The sequence below is a fragment of the Giraffa tippelskirchi genome, chromosome 6, assembly GCF_054371585.1.
Source record: "Giraffa tippelskirchi isolate mGirTip1 chromosome 6, T2T-mGirTip1v1.2.pri, whole genome shotgun sequence".
Taxonomy (NCBI): Eukaryota; Metazoa; Chordata; class Mammalia; order Artiodactyla; family Giraffidae; genus Giraffa; species Giraffa tippelskirchi.
In genome coordinates this window covers 134,021,123-134,040,627 of record NC_137280.1, presented here as the reverse complement: position 1 = coordinate 134,040,627, position 19,505 = coordinate 134,021,123, and the positions used below count along the sequence as shown (strand labels likewise).

At 41.2% G+C, this 19,505-nt stretch overlaps 1 protein-coding gene across 3 annotated transcripts in view; it reads right to left on the bottom strand.

The window, feature by feature from the left end:
- HMGXB3 (HMG-box containing 3) overlaps window positions 1-19,505 on the bottom strand; it is a 59,080-nt gene that overhangs the window by 26,753 nt on the left and 12,822 nt on the right. For 2 of the 3 annotated variants that reach the window (XM_081495738.1, XM_081495736.1), the window contains 8 exons: window positions 17,342-17,473; window positions 12,990-13,396; window positions 10,708-10,883; window positions 10,473-10,570; window positions 8,108-8,206; window positions 6,407-6,556; window positions 1,119-1,420; window positions 478-605 (listed from right to left, as the gene is read on the bottom strand). In XM_081495738.1, the coding sequence (XP_081351864.1) occupies window positions 478-605; window positions 1,119-1,420; window positions 6,407-6,556; window positions 8,108-8,206; window positions 10,473-10,570; window positions 10,708-10,883; window positions 12,990-13,396; window positions 17,342-17,473 (1,492 nt within the window). The remainder of the gene's footprint in view (window positions 1-477; window positions 606-1,118; window positions 1,421-6,406; window positions 6,557-8,107; window positions 8,207-10,472; window positions 10,571-10,707; window positions 10,884-12,989; window positions 13,397-17,341; window positions 17,474-19,505) is intronic. The other variant, XM_081495737.1, reaches the window with a different exon arrangement.

The following is a 19,505-nucleotide window of genomic DNA, read 5'->3' as shown; positions in this document are numbered from 1 at the left end:
CATGATACATTGCTAAATTTAAAAACAACACTTCACAACAACATCCAGCACAACCCCATTTTTGTTCAAAGAAAAACTATTAAACCTATAAATCCTATACCTTCTTTTATTCTGTAGGGATGAAAAACACATCTGAAAGACTACAGAATACAATGTTGAATATTAATCTCATGGCAGTAGGATTAATCTCATGGCAGTACTGATTTTTAGGTTTTTCTTTTTACTTGTCAGCGTTTTGTTTTTTCCACATTGAAGATGTTATTTTAAACTTAACTTTGTTTAAAGAGCCCTAATAAGAGAGTCCTAACACTTCAGAGATAAATATAATCTTCTGGGGCTGGGCTATCCAGGAGGAAAGACATTCTCTTCCTCAGAAGCCTCATCTGAGAGAAAATCCAATGCTCACAGGACCAGAGGTCTGACTCACAGAGGCTGTTCTCAAACATGTCCTTTGAGGGTAAAAAGGCTGGCACCCACCTGTATAGATGTCCATGAAGCTGTGCAGGGCCAGACAATGGGGATTCAGACACATCTTCACCTGAGCAGTCACAACCTGCAGCCAACTGGCTGTCAGCAGCCAGCATTCCTGGGGCCCCGCCAGAGAGCTAGTACCAAGAATATTTAAAAAAAAAAAAAAAAAAAGGAAAATCAACTTTTTAATGCAGTTCCTAGGCCCAGTGATCAACAGCAAACTCAAGACTTTAAATGTAGTAGGAAGTGAAGGTGCTAGACCCTGTGGTCCAAGGATTTTCTTAGGTGGGTGTTCCCCCTTTGTTGGAATTGGGCTTATGCAATCACCCCTAAAGGTAACATAATTCTCAACTTATTATCCAACTGAACCAACCCTAATGAACTCCCAAATCCAAGCATTTTACTGGACAGTCCAGAAGTAAACTAAATCCTAAGTTGGGGAAAGTATCATTTCAATAGAAATAACAGATAATCACTATTATTATTATAATTTTATTTTTGGCGATTGCTAAAGTAAAGGAAACCTAAGAAAAGCTGAAAAGAACATCTGCTAAGGTTTAGCCTTAATGGTATTTGAAGAAAAGGGGTGATACAGGTTAAGTAAGATGGGGCAGCTAGGGGAGGGTAAATCTGAAAGAGGTGCTTACTTTTGTCCCCCTTTGAATAATGGGCTGCTACAGAGAAGGCACTGCGTGGATGGAGACTCGTAGTAATTCGACCAAGAGGTCTGCTCGATGGTGACCGTCTCCTCACTCACGTTGGACAGGACAAGCCGAGAGCTGTTGAGTTCATGAATCAAAGAGAAGACCTCGGCCAGCTCTGACTCATTCTCGGGAATCTGCAGGACTTTGCGCAGCAGCTGCAGTGTTGACTGGCGCTGGATCTCCCTCTGGGCTGCACTCAAGGGCTCTGTAGCACTTAACACATCCGGGAGCGGTGAGCTTGCCTCCTGGGAGAGAGCAGATCCGTCACGCAACACCATTGAGGGCACAAAAGAGCCGGCCACGGGCTAAAGAGAGGGTGTGAGTGGCCAAGGGAGGGCCTACGACTGGAGTGGGAAAGAAACCGAGGCTCCTAAGCCACTCAGCTAATAACTCACTGTGTGACCCACAGCAGGAGTTTTCTCTCTCTGGCACTATTTCTCTATCAGTAAAATAAGAGGATTATATACACCTCTTGGTAATGGTTTCAAGATTCTGCTCCCATTCACGGGCTCTGAGGTTTGGAGGATAACAGACCAGGAGTTCAATTCCGGATATGCCACTGAAGAGCTGTAAATGGGTAACCCCCCACAATACCTCCAAAAATGAACGATCAAAATACTAATAATCTCCTAGAGTTGTTGCAGATAGTGCAAGTAAAGCACTGAGCATCCAACAAAAACTCTATGAATGGCAGTTCTGATATGTAAACAGGCACCTGTAGAGCTTAAAGCATTTATTTTTAACACAGTGTGGCTTCTGAGTACAAGGGAACTTTATACACCAGTCAGAGACTTCCAGGAAACAACGTTCTGAAACGCTCTCTGAAACAGGTCCTTCTTATACAGGTCCCTTTTCAATGGAGGTCCTTCCCTGATCTGTGCAAATGCAGCATCAATGACTCATTCCTTCATGCTCCTACAGTCCATTCTTTTACTGCATATTTTATTTTTTCATAGGTGGTAAGCCATTGTTCTCTCCCCTGCTTATTTACTGAATTTCTAATACCACCACTGAGGGCACACAAAAGATGCTAACTCATATTTGCTGGACATATTATATGTTGTTTCACAGAGGTTAACTGCATAACAACTTATTAACTCAGTATACCTGTGACAACTCTTGTCTTGCTATCTGTAATAGTTTGGTTACCTATCTTCCCCACAAGCTAGACGGCAAGCTCCTAAAGGGAAGTGGGCATGTCTTATTCATCTTTGTATCCCCAAAAGCTGACCCATAACAGGCTTTCAATACATGCTTGCTGAAAAAATGAATTTGAATGAATGGCTGTAGAAGAGCTGAGTGACACTAGAATGAGCTGCACCAGGACGTTGTGTGTTCCTTCTCATTTATGACTATGTTGAACTATGGATTGGAAGATCGGTTGGAAAGCATACTATCCTTTGGCTCTGAAACACAGATGAAAGATGGAAGGAAAGAAGACCATTCCAGCCCAGAGATATTGCAGTCTTAATTACAGTCACTGGTGACAAACTGCATAGGAAATATATGGTCATCGGGGGCTCCAAAAAGAAGGCATGTAAACTTAAAGGTCCTTGGGTTTCTAAACAGTGTTTTGTGGAAAACAATTATTTTCTTTTGTTTCTCTAAAATTTAGAGAATTAGAATGTGAGGGAATGTACGAAGATGAGGGTTATGGGAGTAGGCAGTTACCAGCTAACCAAAGAAAAAAGAATATAAAGAAGAGTGGGACTTGAAATCAATTGTCAAAAGGTCCCCAGATAATTCTTGTCTGACTGAGAAAAGTTAAATCACTTCACCAGTAGAGACCAACATCCATTGTCATAATGCAAGCCACATCAACAGCTACAATGAAATAGGAAAAAGGAGTTCAGAGCATCTACCTACACAGGACTCGATTCCATTCCATAATCACTGACACATTATATATGCAAGCTCCAGCATTAGAAATACAGGGGCTGGCAATTCCCTGGGACCAGTGGTTAGGACTCTGTGCTCTCACTGCCAAGGGCCTGGGTTCAATCTCTGGTCGAGGAACTAAGATCCCACAAGCCACCTGGCCAGAAAGAAAAAGGAGTATGGGCCAACAGATTACACTTGCCTGACAAGTGATTGTGGTCTTACAGGAAACTAAGAGGGTGTCAAGACAGGGTGTCATCAACATTTTCTATTTGTTTCCTTAGAATCGTTTTTTGTTTTTGTTTTAAACTTTTCATTTTGTATCGAGGTGCAGCCGATTAACAATGTTGTAATAGTTTCAGGTGAACAGGGAAGAATCTTCATATCCACAGTTTTACAGAGTTCTAAGCAAAGTACTGATGTTGAAGCTGAAACTCCAATACTTTGGCCATCTGATGTGAAGAACTGACTCATTTGAAAAACCCTGATGCTGGGGAAGATTGAGGGCGGGAGGAGAAGGGGACGACAGAGGATGAGATGGTTGGATGGCATCACTGACTCAATGAACGTGAGTTTGCATAAACTCTGGGAGTTGGTGATGGACAGGGAGGCCTGGCATGCTGCAGTCCATGGGGTCGCAAAGAGTTGGACATGACTGAGCAACTGAACTGAAGCAAAGTACCCAGAACATCTAAATTTTTTCACTTATTAGATCAGAAGTTTCCATTTTGTAGACTAATCTTAATCTTTTTATGCATTAATAATTTACTATTAATAATTAATATTTAATTAGTTACTGTTCTGTCACAAAGTTGTGTCTGACTCTTTGCAACCTCATGAACTGCAGCACACCAGGCTTCCTGTCCTTCAGTATTTCCCTCAGTTTGCTCAAACTCCTATCCATTGAGTCAGTGATGCCATCCAACCATCTCATCCCTTCTACTCTTGCCCTCAGTCTTTTCCAATGAGTTGGCTTTTCACATCAGGTGGCCAAAGCACTGGAGCTTCAGTACCAATGAAAATTCAGGGTTGATTTCCTTTAGGATTGACAGGTTGGGTCTCCTTGCAGTCCAAGGGACTCTCAAGAGTCTTCTTCAGCACCACAGTTCAAAAGCATCAATTCTTCCGCACTCAGTGTTCTTTATAGTCCAACTGTCACATCCAAACATGACTACTGGAGAAACCATAGCTTTGACCAACAAAGGTCTGCCAATAGACCTTTGGTGGCAAAGTGATGTCTCTGCTTTTTAATACGCTGCATAGATTTGTCACCGCTTTTCTTCCAAGGAGCAAATGTCTTTTAATTTTGAGGCTGCAGTCACCATCCGCAGTGATTTTGGAACCCAAGAAAATGAAATCTGATACTGTTTGCACATTTTCCCCTTCTATTTGCCATGAAGTGATAGGACTGGATGCCATTATAGTTTATTTTATTTCAAGGTAGACCCAGGTTATTTCTAATTTTATCTGTTCTAATTACAGAATGTGTGATGTTCCAGATGGGCTTTATTTCAGATATTTTGTTTAATTCTGGGAATACGTATTCTCGTATTTGTCAAAAGCATCTGTTCTGAATTTGAGTCCCAACACTTATCAAGAACCATGTAGATGTGTGTTTGTACGTGAGCACCAGAAGTTTTACTCTGGAAACTGACTTAAGGAAATAGTTCAAACAAACAAAAAGTTAACCTGCGGTATACAGTTTTAGATCTAAATCAATTTTCTTTATATTACACTGGAATTATCCCTGTTTACTAAATAACATTCACTTTCTTGAAGGAAAAAAAAGACATGGTCGACGTGCTGTGAACAGGAGCACATTAACCACATGGAGAAACCAGAAGGAAAAGCTCACTGCCAGCAGAGGGCACCCTGAGTAACAAAATGCGACGGAAGGTACGGAAGCATTCTACATGCAGTTTTGAGACTCCTTGAAGCTCAACTCTGTGTTTTCTCTGGCGCTCATGGCCCCAAGAATAGAATGCCCAGATCTAATCCACCTTGCCTGCTTTGTTTTACTGATGGGGAACTAAAATTCACGACAGGGAAAGCAAGCAACTTAGGGTCATTTCCAGGCAGGCTTCTCAATTCCTATTCTCAGTGTTTTTTCCTTTTAGTTCCACTTTTCTTTCTCACAATAACCTCAAAATACTACCTCAAGCACAGAAACAGACCTGATGATTAGAGGGTGAGATTCACTGCCAGAAAGCCCCCTCCCATCCATACACATAGAAAACTTAGCTTGAAGAAGTCCTCCCTAACCTCTCTAGTTCTGTCCACTCCCAAACCCCCTGACCTCCTGACATAACCTTCTGGGCCTCTCCATGGCTCAAGGACATTCAGTATGACCCCACTGCCTGGAAAACAAACTGCCTAGTCTTAGCATTAAAGATCTTCCATGATACGTGGTCCCAATCTTTTAAGACTTCTTTTCCATACTCCTTCCTATACACTCTCTCCTCTAAAACCCAATGGAACATCAGACTGCCTACCTCTTCATCTCTACTCATGCCTATCCTTGAGTATATTGCACACCTTTCCCTCCCACCCACATCCTGCATGTCTTGTGAGGTGTGGGCTAGATTTGGAGTGGCCAGGCTCCATCTTGGATCCTGACCTGTTCTGTGAGCCATCCTCTTTCCCTCCAAAGCATGAGTTGAGATCTCTCTTTTTACGTTCATCTCAGTCATTCTGTTTCACTGCCTTAGGTAGGTACTCTTTCTGTTAACTTAAAAAAAATTCATATGTGGAAATTCAGAGGTCCCCTGAAACTGCCCATTGTCCCTGGTTCTAGTAAACAAACAACAAAAACAAGCCCTAAGGAGGCAAGTGGAATGTGTTTTACTATCCAGCAGTTTGGTCCCACTTCAGGGAGCAGGCCTGTCAAGACTGCTAGAAGTAAAGCACTGTGGTTGGCCAAACGCTCTGCAAGGAACCTGAGTAGCAGCAATCTCATCTACAAAGTCCTGAGGCTGGCACTCTGTATTTACCAAAATTCTATTTACAGGTCCTTCAACAGCCTCAGAGCTAAACGATGTAACCTTTCCAACCCTTTCTTCTTCAGAATCCTCACTAAGGCCTGTGTTGGCTATTTTTTTCTCCTGTGAATGAACTCTTGGTCCACTGAGCTAGAAGGTTCTCAGAGATCAAGGTATCTGATAAACTCCCTTATCATAGCCAAGAGGATAAGGAAGCCCAGAAAGAAGGCACTTGCCGGTTCAGAACCTAGAACCTGGCTCCAGTTCTGGTGCTAACTACAATATATACCAAGAAATCCTTTTATTTCTCCTAAAGCTGAACTGCTAACAGAGCCCTGTCCAAGACTGGGGGGTGTGTTTGGGGAAGGAACTCACAAGAACCTTGGTGGTTTTCTCAGTCCGGTCTTTGGCAAGGTTAAAACCACAGCTGGGACAAATCCGAGGTTTATGCCGGTTGGTGTAGACATAGCTACAAGAGGGATTCTTGCACTTCCCCCGACCTCGTGATGTAGCCAGGCCCAAATCCTAAAAAATAAGACCATACTTCAATTCCAGAAGTCAATTTACACCTGTGCAGAGCCAAGAATCAGGATGACCTGCTATTGGTAAAACAGAGAAGAGTGGCAATTATGAATCCAGATTTAGACCAGCTCTCAAAGAGACTTGAAACAAGATACTTTTTCTGTGGTTATCCCCGTTCAGTCTTAAATATAGCCTGAACAGTTTTGGCAAGTACTCCTATCTGTGAAACAAATGAGTTGAATCTCAAAGGTCAGAAATTCAAATGCCTTCAGGGTCCAGGCAATCAGCAGTGAAGCAGGTCTGTTCTAACAGAGTGCCATGGGACCAAAGACTTCAAACTCCATCTGAAGAAATATTGTGACCTGTGGCCTCTACAACCTCACAGGTCTGGCATCGAGGCTCTTACAACAAGCTGTAGTCTAATCAGCTGAAGAGAGGGTCCTGGGCAGTCCCCACCAAATGGTGCCCCCAGTGGCCTCCCACAGCCATAGGGAAGAGACAGTGAAGGGATGGACGGCACAAAGAAGGGAGTGATTAGGCCTTTGGAAAATGAAGCCTGAGCAGCTCTCCAGGATAAGAGAGACCCTCTTCCCAAGATAGGGTCAGACAAGGCAATGACCCACCATACTAGGTCGTCTTGCTCCTACTGAATGCCCAGCACAGGGCATGGCACAAAGAATGTGCTCAATAGAAGTTTCTGAATTTTAAAAAATCTTGAATTTTAAAAAATCTAGCTGCTTTCTCAAAATCTGTGCATCTCACTCATCCAGGGAAACTGCCAAAGGTTACCTGGCTGGTTGGTACCTTAAGGATCAACAAAATTAGAAAGTATTGAGCAAGAGAAGCCCCAAAACATGCTTTCTAAACCAACCGAGTATTTTACAGACAGTGAAAACTGAGGACCAGAGAAGGAAAGAGCCTCAAGGTCGGATGGCATGCCAGCAGTAGAGCCAGAATCACTTTTGGACTAGGTCTTTCGACATCTAGTGTTTATTTCACTGTTCCAGGCTACTTAGCCTGCAAAAGGATGACCCCAGAGCCACACATTCGTTTATTGGGATATTAATATGTTATGTTAAAAATAAAAGCGGGGGAGGGAAAACCTTGGTGGGAAACACCAGGCTGAACAAAGTTAAGTTGCTTTTACTAAAGCACTTCTCAAACCCTATCAGATACTAGTACTGAATGTGACTGTTTTAGGGAGAAAAAATATATTTCTCAAACTTACATGTAGAGCACTAAAAGGTCTAAAGATGGCTGAATGCTGAAGCTGGACTGAATTCTCAGCGACTTTCCAAGAGAACTACTCTCAAGAGAAACACCTTGGTCAGCTGGCCTACACTTCATGGATCTCATTTGGGAAAAAACAAGAAACCTAGCTGATTCATTAACTACTATGATTTGTTCCAGTGACGAGATGTTTAGAATCAATGATGGAGCCCTCACCCTACTCTCACTCCCAAGTACCACTCCCCACCCCCCTCACACCCCTGCTCACCCTCCACCACTCAACCAAACCACCCCTGTGCCCACCCATCACTGAGTCACACTCACCAGTGTGACAGTGCAGCTGTACTTATACGGAGGAAACATATCAGGCTTGACCTCCACAACTTTCACCTGAGACGTCCTGTTGGCTTGGCCATTTGATAGCTGCAGATCAAAACAAATTACTTAGTGCTTTTGAACCTCAGTCAAGCTCCTGAGGTCCTATGTCCTCAAACAGTTTGAGGAAACAGTTGCCCAGGAAGCTGTAGAGCTATGCTCCAAATGAGCCCTCTGGGATTCTGGTCAGCAGTCACCAGCCCACCAAAGGCTCAGTGTCGCTTTCAACTCCAGGGGTTGCCATATTCCTTTGCACAGCTTCTAACATTGCATATTAGTAACACTATAAATCAGATTTACAACTACTATCAAGTGAGAAAAGCATTTAATTGCTCTATACACAAATATGTGGTTGAATTATGCTGACATAAAGAAGTCTGTGGAATTCCCCGGCAGTCCAATGGTTAGGACTCTGCACCTCCATGGCCAGGGGCCTGTGTTCGATCCCTGATTAGGGAACTAAGATCCCATTTTTTTTTGGTATGGCCAAAAAAAAAAAAGGAAGTCTGAAAGATTATTCACTGAAATGTCACAGGTTGAGGGGAAGATAATGGTTGTTTCCCATTTTACCAGTAGCTATAAAATTTTCAAATGTTCTACACAAAATGCAAAAAAGATGAAGAAAGCATTCTAAATTAAAAATAACTATTCTGTAATAATTTAATTTTCAGAATATAAGATCTCATGTAACTGGTTTAAGAAGTACTAGCAAGAGCATTTATGGCTTTTTACAAATACCGAATTTGCAAATTAAAAGGAAACTATAGAGGAGACTGGCAATTTATACACATAAAGAGATTCTAAGGCCTGCAGATCTAGGAAGTAGCTGAAGCAGACTCATTACCATCCTTCTATACTCAAAGATCACACATGCACCCAGAAGTGTCACCACTACTGGGTGAAAAAAGATCAACCTTCAAAGTAGAAGCTGGTTGATACCCTTGTTGGGATAAATTTAGAACTACCACATAAAAGCAGTTATCTGACAGCACAGGGCAAGGGAGAAGGCAGACTGATATTCCTATTCCAATTTGGTCCGTTTTGGGGTTTTCAATTTCAAACTGAGGGGTCATGAAATTAATTTAATGGGGTGAAATCAGGATTTTGAAAAAGAAATGGAAAAATGACTGCATTTAACATGGGCATAGCTTCATCAAGCTTTTAATGTGTAGCTGTATGTATATGTCTACTGATGTAGAAATGTGTTTATTGCTGACAGGCATGCTCAGAAAAGTGCTGATTTAAGGAACTTTGATCACATTCAAGTCACATATGGCAAAGAGAACTAAAACAAAAAAATCTAAGAAAAAATGTGTTTCAACACATGCAATTTTGACACCTGGTAATAAATCTTTAACAGCTTTATCGTTAAATGGAATGAACTGTACTGGTTACAAGCCAGTGGATGAGATGGTTGGATGGTATCACCAAGTCAATGGACATGAACTTGGGCAAACTGGGAGACAGTGAGGGCAAGGAAGCCTGGTGTGCTGCAGTCCACGGCATCGTGAAGAGTCAGACTTGATTTGGCAAATGAACAACAAGCCAGTATGTGGAGAAAGAGCCATTCTTTTAGGTTTAAAAGATTACATTTAAAACATAAACAAATGCAGGAAAGGACTTGAGGGCTGAAATAGTGCACACCAGACTGTCAATAATTGTTATTTCTAGGTGACAGGATCATAAGGCTTCTTTTCTTTCTGCCTTACCTGAATTTTCTATATTTTCTATAGCAATCATGCATTCATTTTGTTCTAAAAAGATATGACAACTAAATGCAGTATCTAACCCTAGACCAGATCCTGTACTGAAATAGAAAATGCTATAATGGACTTAACTGGGTAAAACTGACAAAACCGGAATACAAATGAAAAAGTATCAATGTTTCATTCAGTAACAAAATACCTCTATTTTTAGGAAATGCACAATTAAGCATTAAAGAGTAAAAGGCCATGTTACTCTTAAATTATGCCTATTTTAAACACACACACACACAATGGGAAAGATACATGAGCACAAATGATAATTCAAAATGGGCTAATACGTTAACAGTAGGTGACGTTTGAGAGTGCATGGGTGCTCTTTGTACTACTTTTATTCTTACAACTTTTTTGTTTTAAATTGTTTCTAAATAAAAGTATATGTAACAAGAAATTAAAAAATAGACAAGTCATTCATGCTAAACCTACTCCCAGAGCTCTACCAGTGTAATAATGGGGGCTTTTTGCCTATGGCTTTGAGACACTCAATGGAAGCCCTGTTCCCAGAGCAGCCAGCCCCCTCGGGGAGCTCCCCCTCCGGAGAATGGTCTTACCTTCACCTCACCAGTGCTAGATGGCTGTTGGATGGGCTGGCCCAGCTGCTTCAGCGTGCTTGGCTTCAGGCCACAAGTCCTCACAGAGGGAGTCTTATCTGAGACAACCAGGAGCCAAACTGGTGACTTAAGTGCATTCAGAGTCACCCTAAGTCTCTCATCTCCACGCTCAACCCCCACTCCTGCCCCCTTCCTTTTCAACAGTCCCTCCTCCCGGATCTGTCCCAGACCTTACCACTCAGAGGAAAGGCCTGCCTGGCCCTGGGCATTCCCATGCTGCTGCCTCGGCCCACATTAGCTGGGGCTGGAAGAATTGCTCTCATGGGTCTTGCTGCAGCCAGTAACGATGGCTTGCCCCGTGCTCTGCCTTTAAGCTCTGGGGCTCTGGGCATAGGAGTGAGCAGGTCAACGCTGAAAAAAAAAAACAAAAAAAAAAAAGGAGGAAACTCACCTAGAAATTCCAGACCAAGGGGAAGAAAATTAAAATGCTATCTCCAAATAGCACTTTATTAGAGGAATACTGTCCTGGTTAACATATCAGACTTTAGACATTAATTAAACCATTAAGTAGCTGTGTAACCCTGGGCAAGAAATCTCACTTCTGTTTACCTCAAGTTTCTAATACGTAAAATGGGAAAGTAATTACAGGTACTTCATGGGTCATTATGAAGATTTTAAAAAAGTGCAAAACCGTGCCTACAGTGGGGAATTATCAATAGCCAATGTAGTTATAACATCTAATCCACCCCTAGTCAACTCAAGTATTTAAAGTACATCAGTCTCCCACATGAGGGCTGCTGAGAGACCCTGGAGAACAAGGTCCATGTTTTCTTCATCTCTGTAGCTCCAATTTGAGCATAAAGCCTGTCCGTAGGAGGCCTCAATACACCTTGGCTAAAGTGCTTCAGCTGCCCAAAGCAAAAGTGCACAGCATCCTTCTCCAAGGACACAGAACCATCTCAAAGTATTGATATATTGTTAAATTTTAAAAGGCAATGAGTCAAAGTGTGTATGTTATGCTGCCATTTGTGTAAAGAAAGGTGGGGAAAAAAAAATACACACACACACACACACACAAAACTGACCTTGAACAGCATGTATTAGGGGAACTGACCTACACATAATCAAAAGCTCACTGATAACTGCACAGCCCTTCCTCCATATCCAGAGTTCCCCATCTGGCAGATTCAACCCACTGCACGTCATGTAGTACAATAGTATGTATGTATTGAAAAAAATCCATATGTAAGTGTACCCACACCGTGCAAGTCCGTGTTTGTTCAAGAGTCAACTCTGTATGTACATACATCACATGTATTTTTCCCACCTTTCTTTACACAAATGTTAGCATAACATACATATTTTATTTTTTTAACATACATATTTTAATATCTTGACTTAAAAAACTTATTATTATAAACACACACACACACTCCTATCTGTTTATATCTACTTAAAATTAACTCTAAAAACGCAGAAAGTTGGGAATATTGTCTGTGGTAAATGGGAATGGAGCATTGAAGGATGGGATAGAAAGATTTTTTTTTTTTCAGGATATATTTCTTACATCTTGGAGTTTGGACTAAGTATATTTTCTATTCAACAATAAAAAATTTCATCATAATAATATAAACCAGAATTTCTAAACCATGACACTACTAACATTTTGGGCCAAATAATTCTCTGGCACAAGAGGCTGTCCTGTGCAGTGCAGGATGTCTAGTAGCATCCTTGGCCTCTATCAGTAGATGCCAGTAGCACTCTCTTCCCAACTGTATCAACCAAAGATGTCTCCAAACACTGCCACAATGTCCCCTGGGGCACTGTGCCCCTTTGAGAACCAATGATATAAACAAATAAGGAATTTCCATTTTAAGATGATAGTGACCTCTGGAAAGGAGCTAGATAGAGCATCCAGTTAAACCTCTAAAAAAAGGGAAGAAAAACAGCCCATACTTAGGGACCTTTCCTATCTGAAAGCTTTATATGTGATCCTTTTCAGGCAGTATGGTCAGGCACTGAGGATATGATTTTTTTTTTTTTTTTTAGAAGACCCAACTCAAAATTTTCCAGAGGGAGAATGGGTATGAAGTGACTGTGCCCAAAGAGAAGCCCAGGAAAGAGTCACCATCAGAATTTAGTTCTCTGACCACCAGGACAGGAATCTTTACATAAAATGTCTTAATAATGCCTCTTTCCAAATGCAGGAGCCAGGACTGGATACTAGGTCTGTAACACTGCCCACAGTCTGTACAACAAGACTACAATAAATGCTTTAGGGAGACTGACAAGAAGAGATGTATAAGGACCAGGACAGTAGTGAAAAGACAGCAGAGTATAGGAAAAAAAGGCAAATCAATGTCTCTAGGCCTTGGTTTCTGTATCTAACACAGAAACCATGAATTGGGCTCTGTTGCCTGTCTTAGGAATGCTATAAAGACATGGACAAAACAAACACAGGGCACTTCACAAGCTGCTGTTCTAAACGCAACGCTATACATAAACACACTGGGTTACCCTGTAGGCTTTTTAGGAGCAGGGAGTGAACTGGAGGTGCTGGTCCCCTTGGCTGGCGGTGGCACGTCTAGTCCAGGACTGTCATTTTCAGTTGTCCCCAGAGACACCTCAGGCTGGACCACTGGCGTCTTAATGACTGCTGTACCATGATTCCCAGGAGTTTCCTTGACCAAAACATGGGCATCTGAGATGATCACTTCCTCCCACTCATTCTCCTCACCCACTTCTCTTGGAGGAGCTACACTGAGGAGCTGGCTTACAGCTTCTGAGTTCTCCAGAGTCAGTTTGGAAGCGTTTTCCTTAGCGGAATTTTGCTCAGTGGTGACAGGCTGCTGATTTCTTTTAACCACAGAGCTTTTGGAGGAGACACCAGAAGTCAATTCCACTTTGACTTTGGCTGGCTTTTCCTAGAAAAAATAAGAAGATCTTTTATGCACGTGGAATTTTACAGTTGACAACACATTCACAAATATTCTCTCATTTGATCCTCGTAACAATAATGTATAAGCAACAGATAAAAAGCTGAGGCTGAGAGAGGAAAAGGCTGACTTCAGGTCCCAAGTTTATAAAACTGGCCTGAACCTAAGTCTTCTGATTCCAGTTTCCTTTCACCATAATATTCAAGGCTATAGTTAGGATAAACCTATTCTTCTAATAAATTTCTTAATGACATGTTTCTTTAGGTTTCAGCAAACAAATGCTGGCATTTTTTACTTCAACCTCTGACTGTTCAAGGCCTACTCCTTAAAAAAATTTCTTAACAGTGGTTATGTCCAGAATGGGTCTCACAGGTTTTTTTATTCCACATGAACAGTGAAAGGCACTATAAACTAGAAGACAAAACACAAAAGCTGGGTTCTGTCTAGGCTCTGCTTCATTGTAACTGCTTATGTCACCTGAGGCAAGCTTCATCTGATTCCTCATTTCCCATTATAGAAAAAGAGAGCTCTTGGGTCAACGGCAGGAAGACAGCCTTTTGGGAGACTTAATTGTTCATGATAGAGGGGCAGGACCCCTCTTTGTACTTTGCAGGAAGCTCAGTACTTGTGGCCAATGCCATTAAATTTCAGTATTGTCTCCCAGTCATTGACTACCATGGAGAAGGCAATGGCAACCCACTCCAGTACTCTTGCCTGGAGAATCCCAAGGACGGGGGAGCCTGGTGGGCTGACGTCTATGGGGTTGCACAAGAGTAGGACACAACTGAAGCGACTTAGCGGCAGCAGCAGCACTGACTACCAAAAACCCGTTACATTTCTAAAGTCCCTCTGGGCCACACGGCACCTCTGGCTAACAACCAACATAGACGACCTTTAAGAAATCTCGAATAAAGCATTCTTAGGTTCTAACACACAATGACAAACCATAAGGACAAGAAACATTCTTAGTAAATTGTACTCAGATTCCTGACTGCTCAAGAAGGAAGTCAGCAGAAAAACAGGAGACATGTTAAACCAAATCCTTGAGGTGAGATATTTGAGCAAAATGTTGCCCACTAAGTAGGCTACAGACAAAAATTCTTTGCAGGAAGACTGAGTAATTTAAGCAAACAGAGCGAAAAAACTTGAGCTAGTGATCTCACATTTCCTTCACTCAGCGTACCCTTTTTAGATGTCACTTTCTTTCAAGATGGAAGACAAATACTACCAGTTCCTCATGCAGAGACCTCAACTACTGCTATAGGAGTGAGGCCTAGAGCTAAAGAGCCTTATATACCATTTTTTGTTCCGTCCAACTCATTGGGAACTGTGCCACATGTTTCTTGGGCTAATTTTAGCCAGTATGAACTCCAGAACAATGTAAGAAAAGGTGAGTCATTTCCTGACTGGCATGCACATATTTGGAACTTTCAGAAGCTATTTATACTTGTTCTTTCAAAAATCAGAACTCAAGAAATCTTAAGATTCTGCAGCTTGACAGCACAGCAAGGCCTGCAGTTTGGTTTAGTGGAAAAGGCAGTAGCATAATTAACAATGTGAATTTAACAAGTCATTTCTCCTCAATCTATTTTTCCTCAGCTGGAAACTGGGAGTTGAACTAGCTGATAACCAGTCACTTTTATCTCTAAAATTTTAAATGCATTTATGCTACAATGTTACCCTTTTTCTTCTCACACTTACTTATTCTGTTCCAAGGAGACTTAGAAATCACAGTATATGCTCTTTACATAGTTAACTCTTTTTTTAAAATATTTACTTATTATTTATTTGGCCGCATTGGCTCTTTGTTGCGGTGAATGGGCTTAGTTGCCCCCAAGGCATGTGGGATCTTAATTCCCCAACCAGGGATTCAACCTGTGTCTCCCGCATTAGAAGATGGATTCTTAACCACTGGATCACCAGGGAAATCTCTACATAGTAATTCTTGCAAAAATCTTGGAGAAAAAAATTCTGACTTAGCAAGTAAAGACAGGAGACAAGTAGCTAAGAAAAAAAATTTATGCATGTCACGAGTTCGATCTCAGAAAGAGAATGGCTTAGAAGTTATTTCAATAAAAGGGAGCGGAGAAGACAGAATGAAAAAGGAAAGAAAGCCAAGGTCAAAACAGAATCTGAAGCAGATTACGCACAGCATCGGTTATACTCTTTCACGCAAAAGCACAGGAAACAAGGTCATTTGACAGACCTGCTGTGCATCAGTGAACAAGAAGGACCAAGGAGGAGCCCAACTACTACCCAATTCAATCTTCCTCCCGCAGCTGGGGAAGTATATTTTGGGAGAATTATTAGGGTGGGAATACATGAAATGGCTTCACAACAACACAAAAACTCCACAAAGCCCTAGGTACTTCCTGCCCCTTGAAGTGTTAATGTTCACAGCAATAACAGAGACAATTATACTGCTGCCAACAATGGGAGCAGTGAACCCCTACTGAGGATTGAATATACAATTACACTAGAAATGAACCATCCGCTTTGCATAGATAATTTCATCCGACCCCTCCAACAACCCTACTGATGCAGGTAATATTGTTAATTTCTATTCACAAATGAAAGGAAGCCTAAATCAAGAACAGAAATGTAGAATGACTTTCCCAAGGTTACAAAGTTAAATACCTGAGAAGTAGGGGTTTGAACTGAGGAAGCTGACTCCAGAATTATACTCTTAATTATTAACCTATTCTGTCTCCAAAACTGGTGCTATCCTGAACTTCAGTACTTAGCCAGAGGGCAAAAGTCACTATCCTGATAATTTTCTGAGAAATGTTCTGTGGAAAACGCCCCAAAGGAACTTAGCAAGTATGATACTATGTAAGTTTTCTCTACAGAGAAAATAAGTTTGGACCATGAGTTGAAACACACGATGAACACAATCCTATTTTCACAAAAACAATGCCTTCTCTTTCCTCTTCTATCTACCCAAATTCTACTGACCTTTCCAAACCATCTCCTCTATAAAACCGCTTCTATTTTAGTCCTTTTGTCCCTAGATAATTTATAGTCTCATATCAAAAATGTGGCAAGTATGTATGATTTACAGTCAGTGCCAAGCATACAACAGGTAACAAAAAACATGTTCTGAACTGAACATCACAGGAGCACAGCTCTAATGCTCATTTATTTACTGAGCACCATTTATTTGGAGACAAAAGTACATATCTGGAAAGTTAAACTATGGCAGAGCTTGAATATTGGGTCAAAGACCTCCACTTTTAATAGAAGCTATAGGAAACTAAGTGGGCTTCCCTGGTGGCTCAGAAGGTAAAGAATCTGCCTGCAATGTGGGAGAGCTGGGTTTGATCCCTGGGTCAGGAAGATTCCCTGGAGAAGGAAATGACAACCCATTCCTGTATTCTTGCCTGGAAAATCCCATGAAGAGAGGAGCCTGTTGGGCTACATTCCATGGGATTGTAAAGAGTCAGACACTACTGAGCAGCTAACACTTTCCACATGAAACTAAAAGGACTCGGAGCTAAGGAATGAGATGTGCCCTGTGTGTATGAATAGCTAAGCAGTTAAGTGTGGAGCGTGGATTGCTAAAAAATGTGATCCTAACAGGAAATGAATAATTTAACACAGTATAGTCATTCATGGAAAACTATGAAGCAATTAAAGATAATGTTTTTGAGGGATACTTGATATGGTATGGTGAAAGAAAAAAGATACAGAATTTCCATACCCACAGATAAAGACTAGAAAAAATCTTAACAGACACTTAAATCTTAACAATGGCTTTTCTTTGGATGAAGGTTATGGATAAAATTTTATTCTTTCTTCTTAAAAAGAAAGAAACTGACTTATTTGTAGCATCAGAAAAGTTAAATGAATACTAATTTAAGTCATCTGTTCTTAAGGGGAACGGTAAGTTTACTTTGTGGGGTTTCCAAAGCAGTGATGGTCAATGGACTTTACCTTTGGGATCCACTTCCCTCCAAGGAAGTTACCACAGGTAGGGCACTTAGGTGGTTTGTGCCTGGTGACATATGTAAAGGAGCAGCCTGGGCTGGTGCACGTCCCATGGCCCCGTCGGGTGTATGTAGTAGTCTATTAAAAAAAAAAGAAAAGAAAAGGTCAGAATCAACAGTACAATCTAATCTCTCTCAGATCCTGATGAATATTATAACCCCAACAATGGCAGGAGGATACAGCTTGCAAAAAATTAGCCAGTTCATGGTATCTTAAAAGGTCAGAGTTGGAAACGCCCTAAAATACAACTAATTAGCTCACCTTTTAGAAATGGAGAAAGTGAATGCAAATGAAGAAAGACAACTGCCTAGGGTTACAGAGATAGGTACCAGAAGACTAAAGATTATGACAGTTACAATTAATTAATTAACTCAAGTATCACACAGTGCTAAACACTCTATCGATATCTCATTTAAAGTTCTCAGGAATACTGTGAGATAGGTATTACCACTACTGAGGTTCAGAGTGGTTAAATGCTTTGTTTCAAATCATGAATCATGTGGTGACTCAAGGACAGAGCCAGGTCTAGAAGACAGATCTTTTTGATTCCTGGTCAAAACTCCTTCCACGCATCCTGCTGTACTCTACGGCTCTCCATACATCAAAAAACTTGCTTCATCCTCATTCTTATTAGTTAAAAATCAGAGAATCTAGAATCTAGGATTCAAAGATATAAAAACAGTCCAGTCACTAAAAAAATGAGAGAGAACTCCAGTTGAAACCAGGTCCTTTGACACTCAACAGAATTTGATTATTTGCATACATATATTCAAGCACTGGTTCACATAATCTCTGGTGATTTCCCTTTGAATAGAATTTCAGCTACAAATAGAACTTAGCCACGCTCCATTTCTTGATTAATGCTGGAAAGAAAACACTTCCCTGTCAGATCTGTTCGGTCACTTATGAATGGTTTACTCAGCTACTAATCCCTGTCTCCCTAGCCTGGCCAGAAAGCAAAAACCTCCGTTGGGAAACACCAAGCTGCCTCTAGGCTGGCTCTAGCCAGAACACCTAAGGAAAAGGGGATATGACAGGGGTAGCAAATCAAGGATGAGTGTGAAGTTGTGTGGCACCAGGAAAAAGGATTTGGGTTCCAACTTTGTCACTGACACAGTGAATGAGCTGGGGGTAATTCATCTTTGCTCTTGGGCCCTTGATTTCCTCATCTGTAAAATCACCTGCCCTTTCTGCTTAATGCGTATATCTTGAGTAACAAAAAGTTTGTAAGACTATTTTTAGTGGAAAATAAAACATCTCTCTTTCCTCTGACTATGGCCCCACACAGACTATTCATTCTGAATACATTCCTAGAGAAAAGTTAGTTCCACAAATAAATCACCAACTTGGAAATACTCCTAAACAGCAGCTTACAGAAATGACTTTAGAAAATAATGCCAGTGTTCAAGGCTGATGTTGCCTTCTTAAGTTGTTCTAGAAGAGCTTGATTAACATTTATTAGACCATGAAAGAACATTAATTTCCTGAAGAGGAAAGGCTCAGGCAAAAAACTTAGTTTACTACAATTTTCTTACCTAATAAAGTATTGTTTATATGCAGCTGGAATTTTAAGAGGAAAAGGGAGACTATGACAAGTTAAATATATGAACCTAAAAGAAACCAAGATATGTATCCTAAAAAAAACGAATACAGTAATGAAGACAAAGTTAATAGGCCACAGACCAATAAACGAGATAAAATGGATTCACTAAAAATATTCAATTTGGAGTTCCCTGGTGGTCCAGTGGTTAAGAATCCACCTGCCAATGCAGGGAACATGGGTTCAATCCCTGGTCCGGGAAGATTCCACATGCTTCAGGGCAACTAAGCACATGTGCCACAGCTACTGAGCCCAGGAGTTGCAACAACTAAAGCCCGTACACTCTAGAGCCCTAGCTCTGCAAGAAGAGAAGCCACGGCAGTGAGAAACCCAAGCACCACACTCTAGCTCCCACCCACCGCAACTAGCAAAAGCCCACCTGCAGCAATGAAGACCCAGGGTAGCCAAAAATAAATATTTTTTTAAAAAATATTCAAGCATTTCAAAAGAAAATATAACAAAACATAACCAAAACAATAACAAGAAGTAAGAGGACATATTTAAACCAAA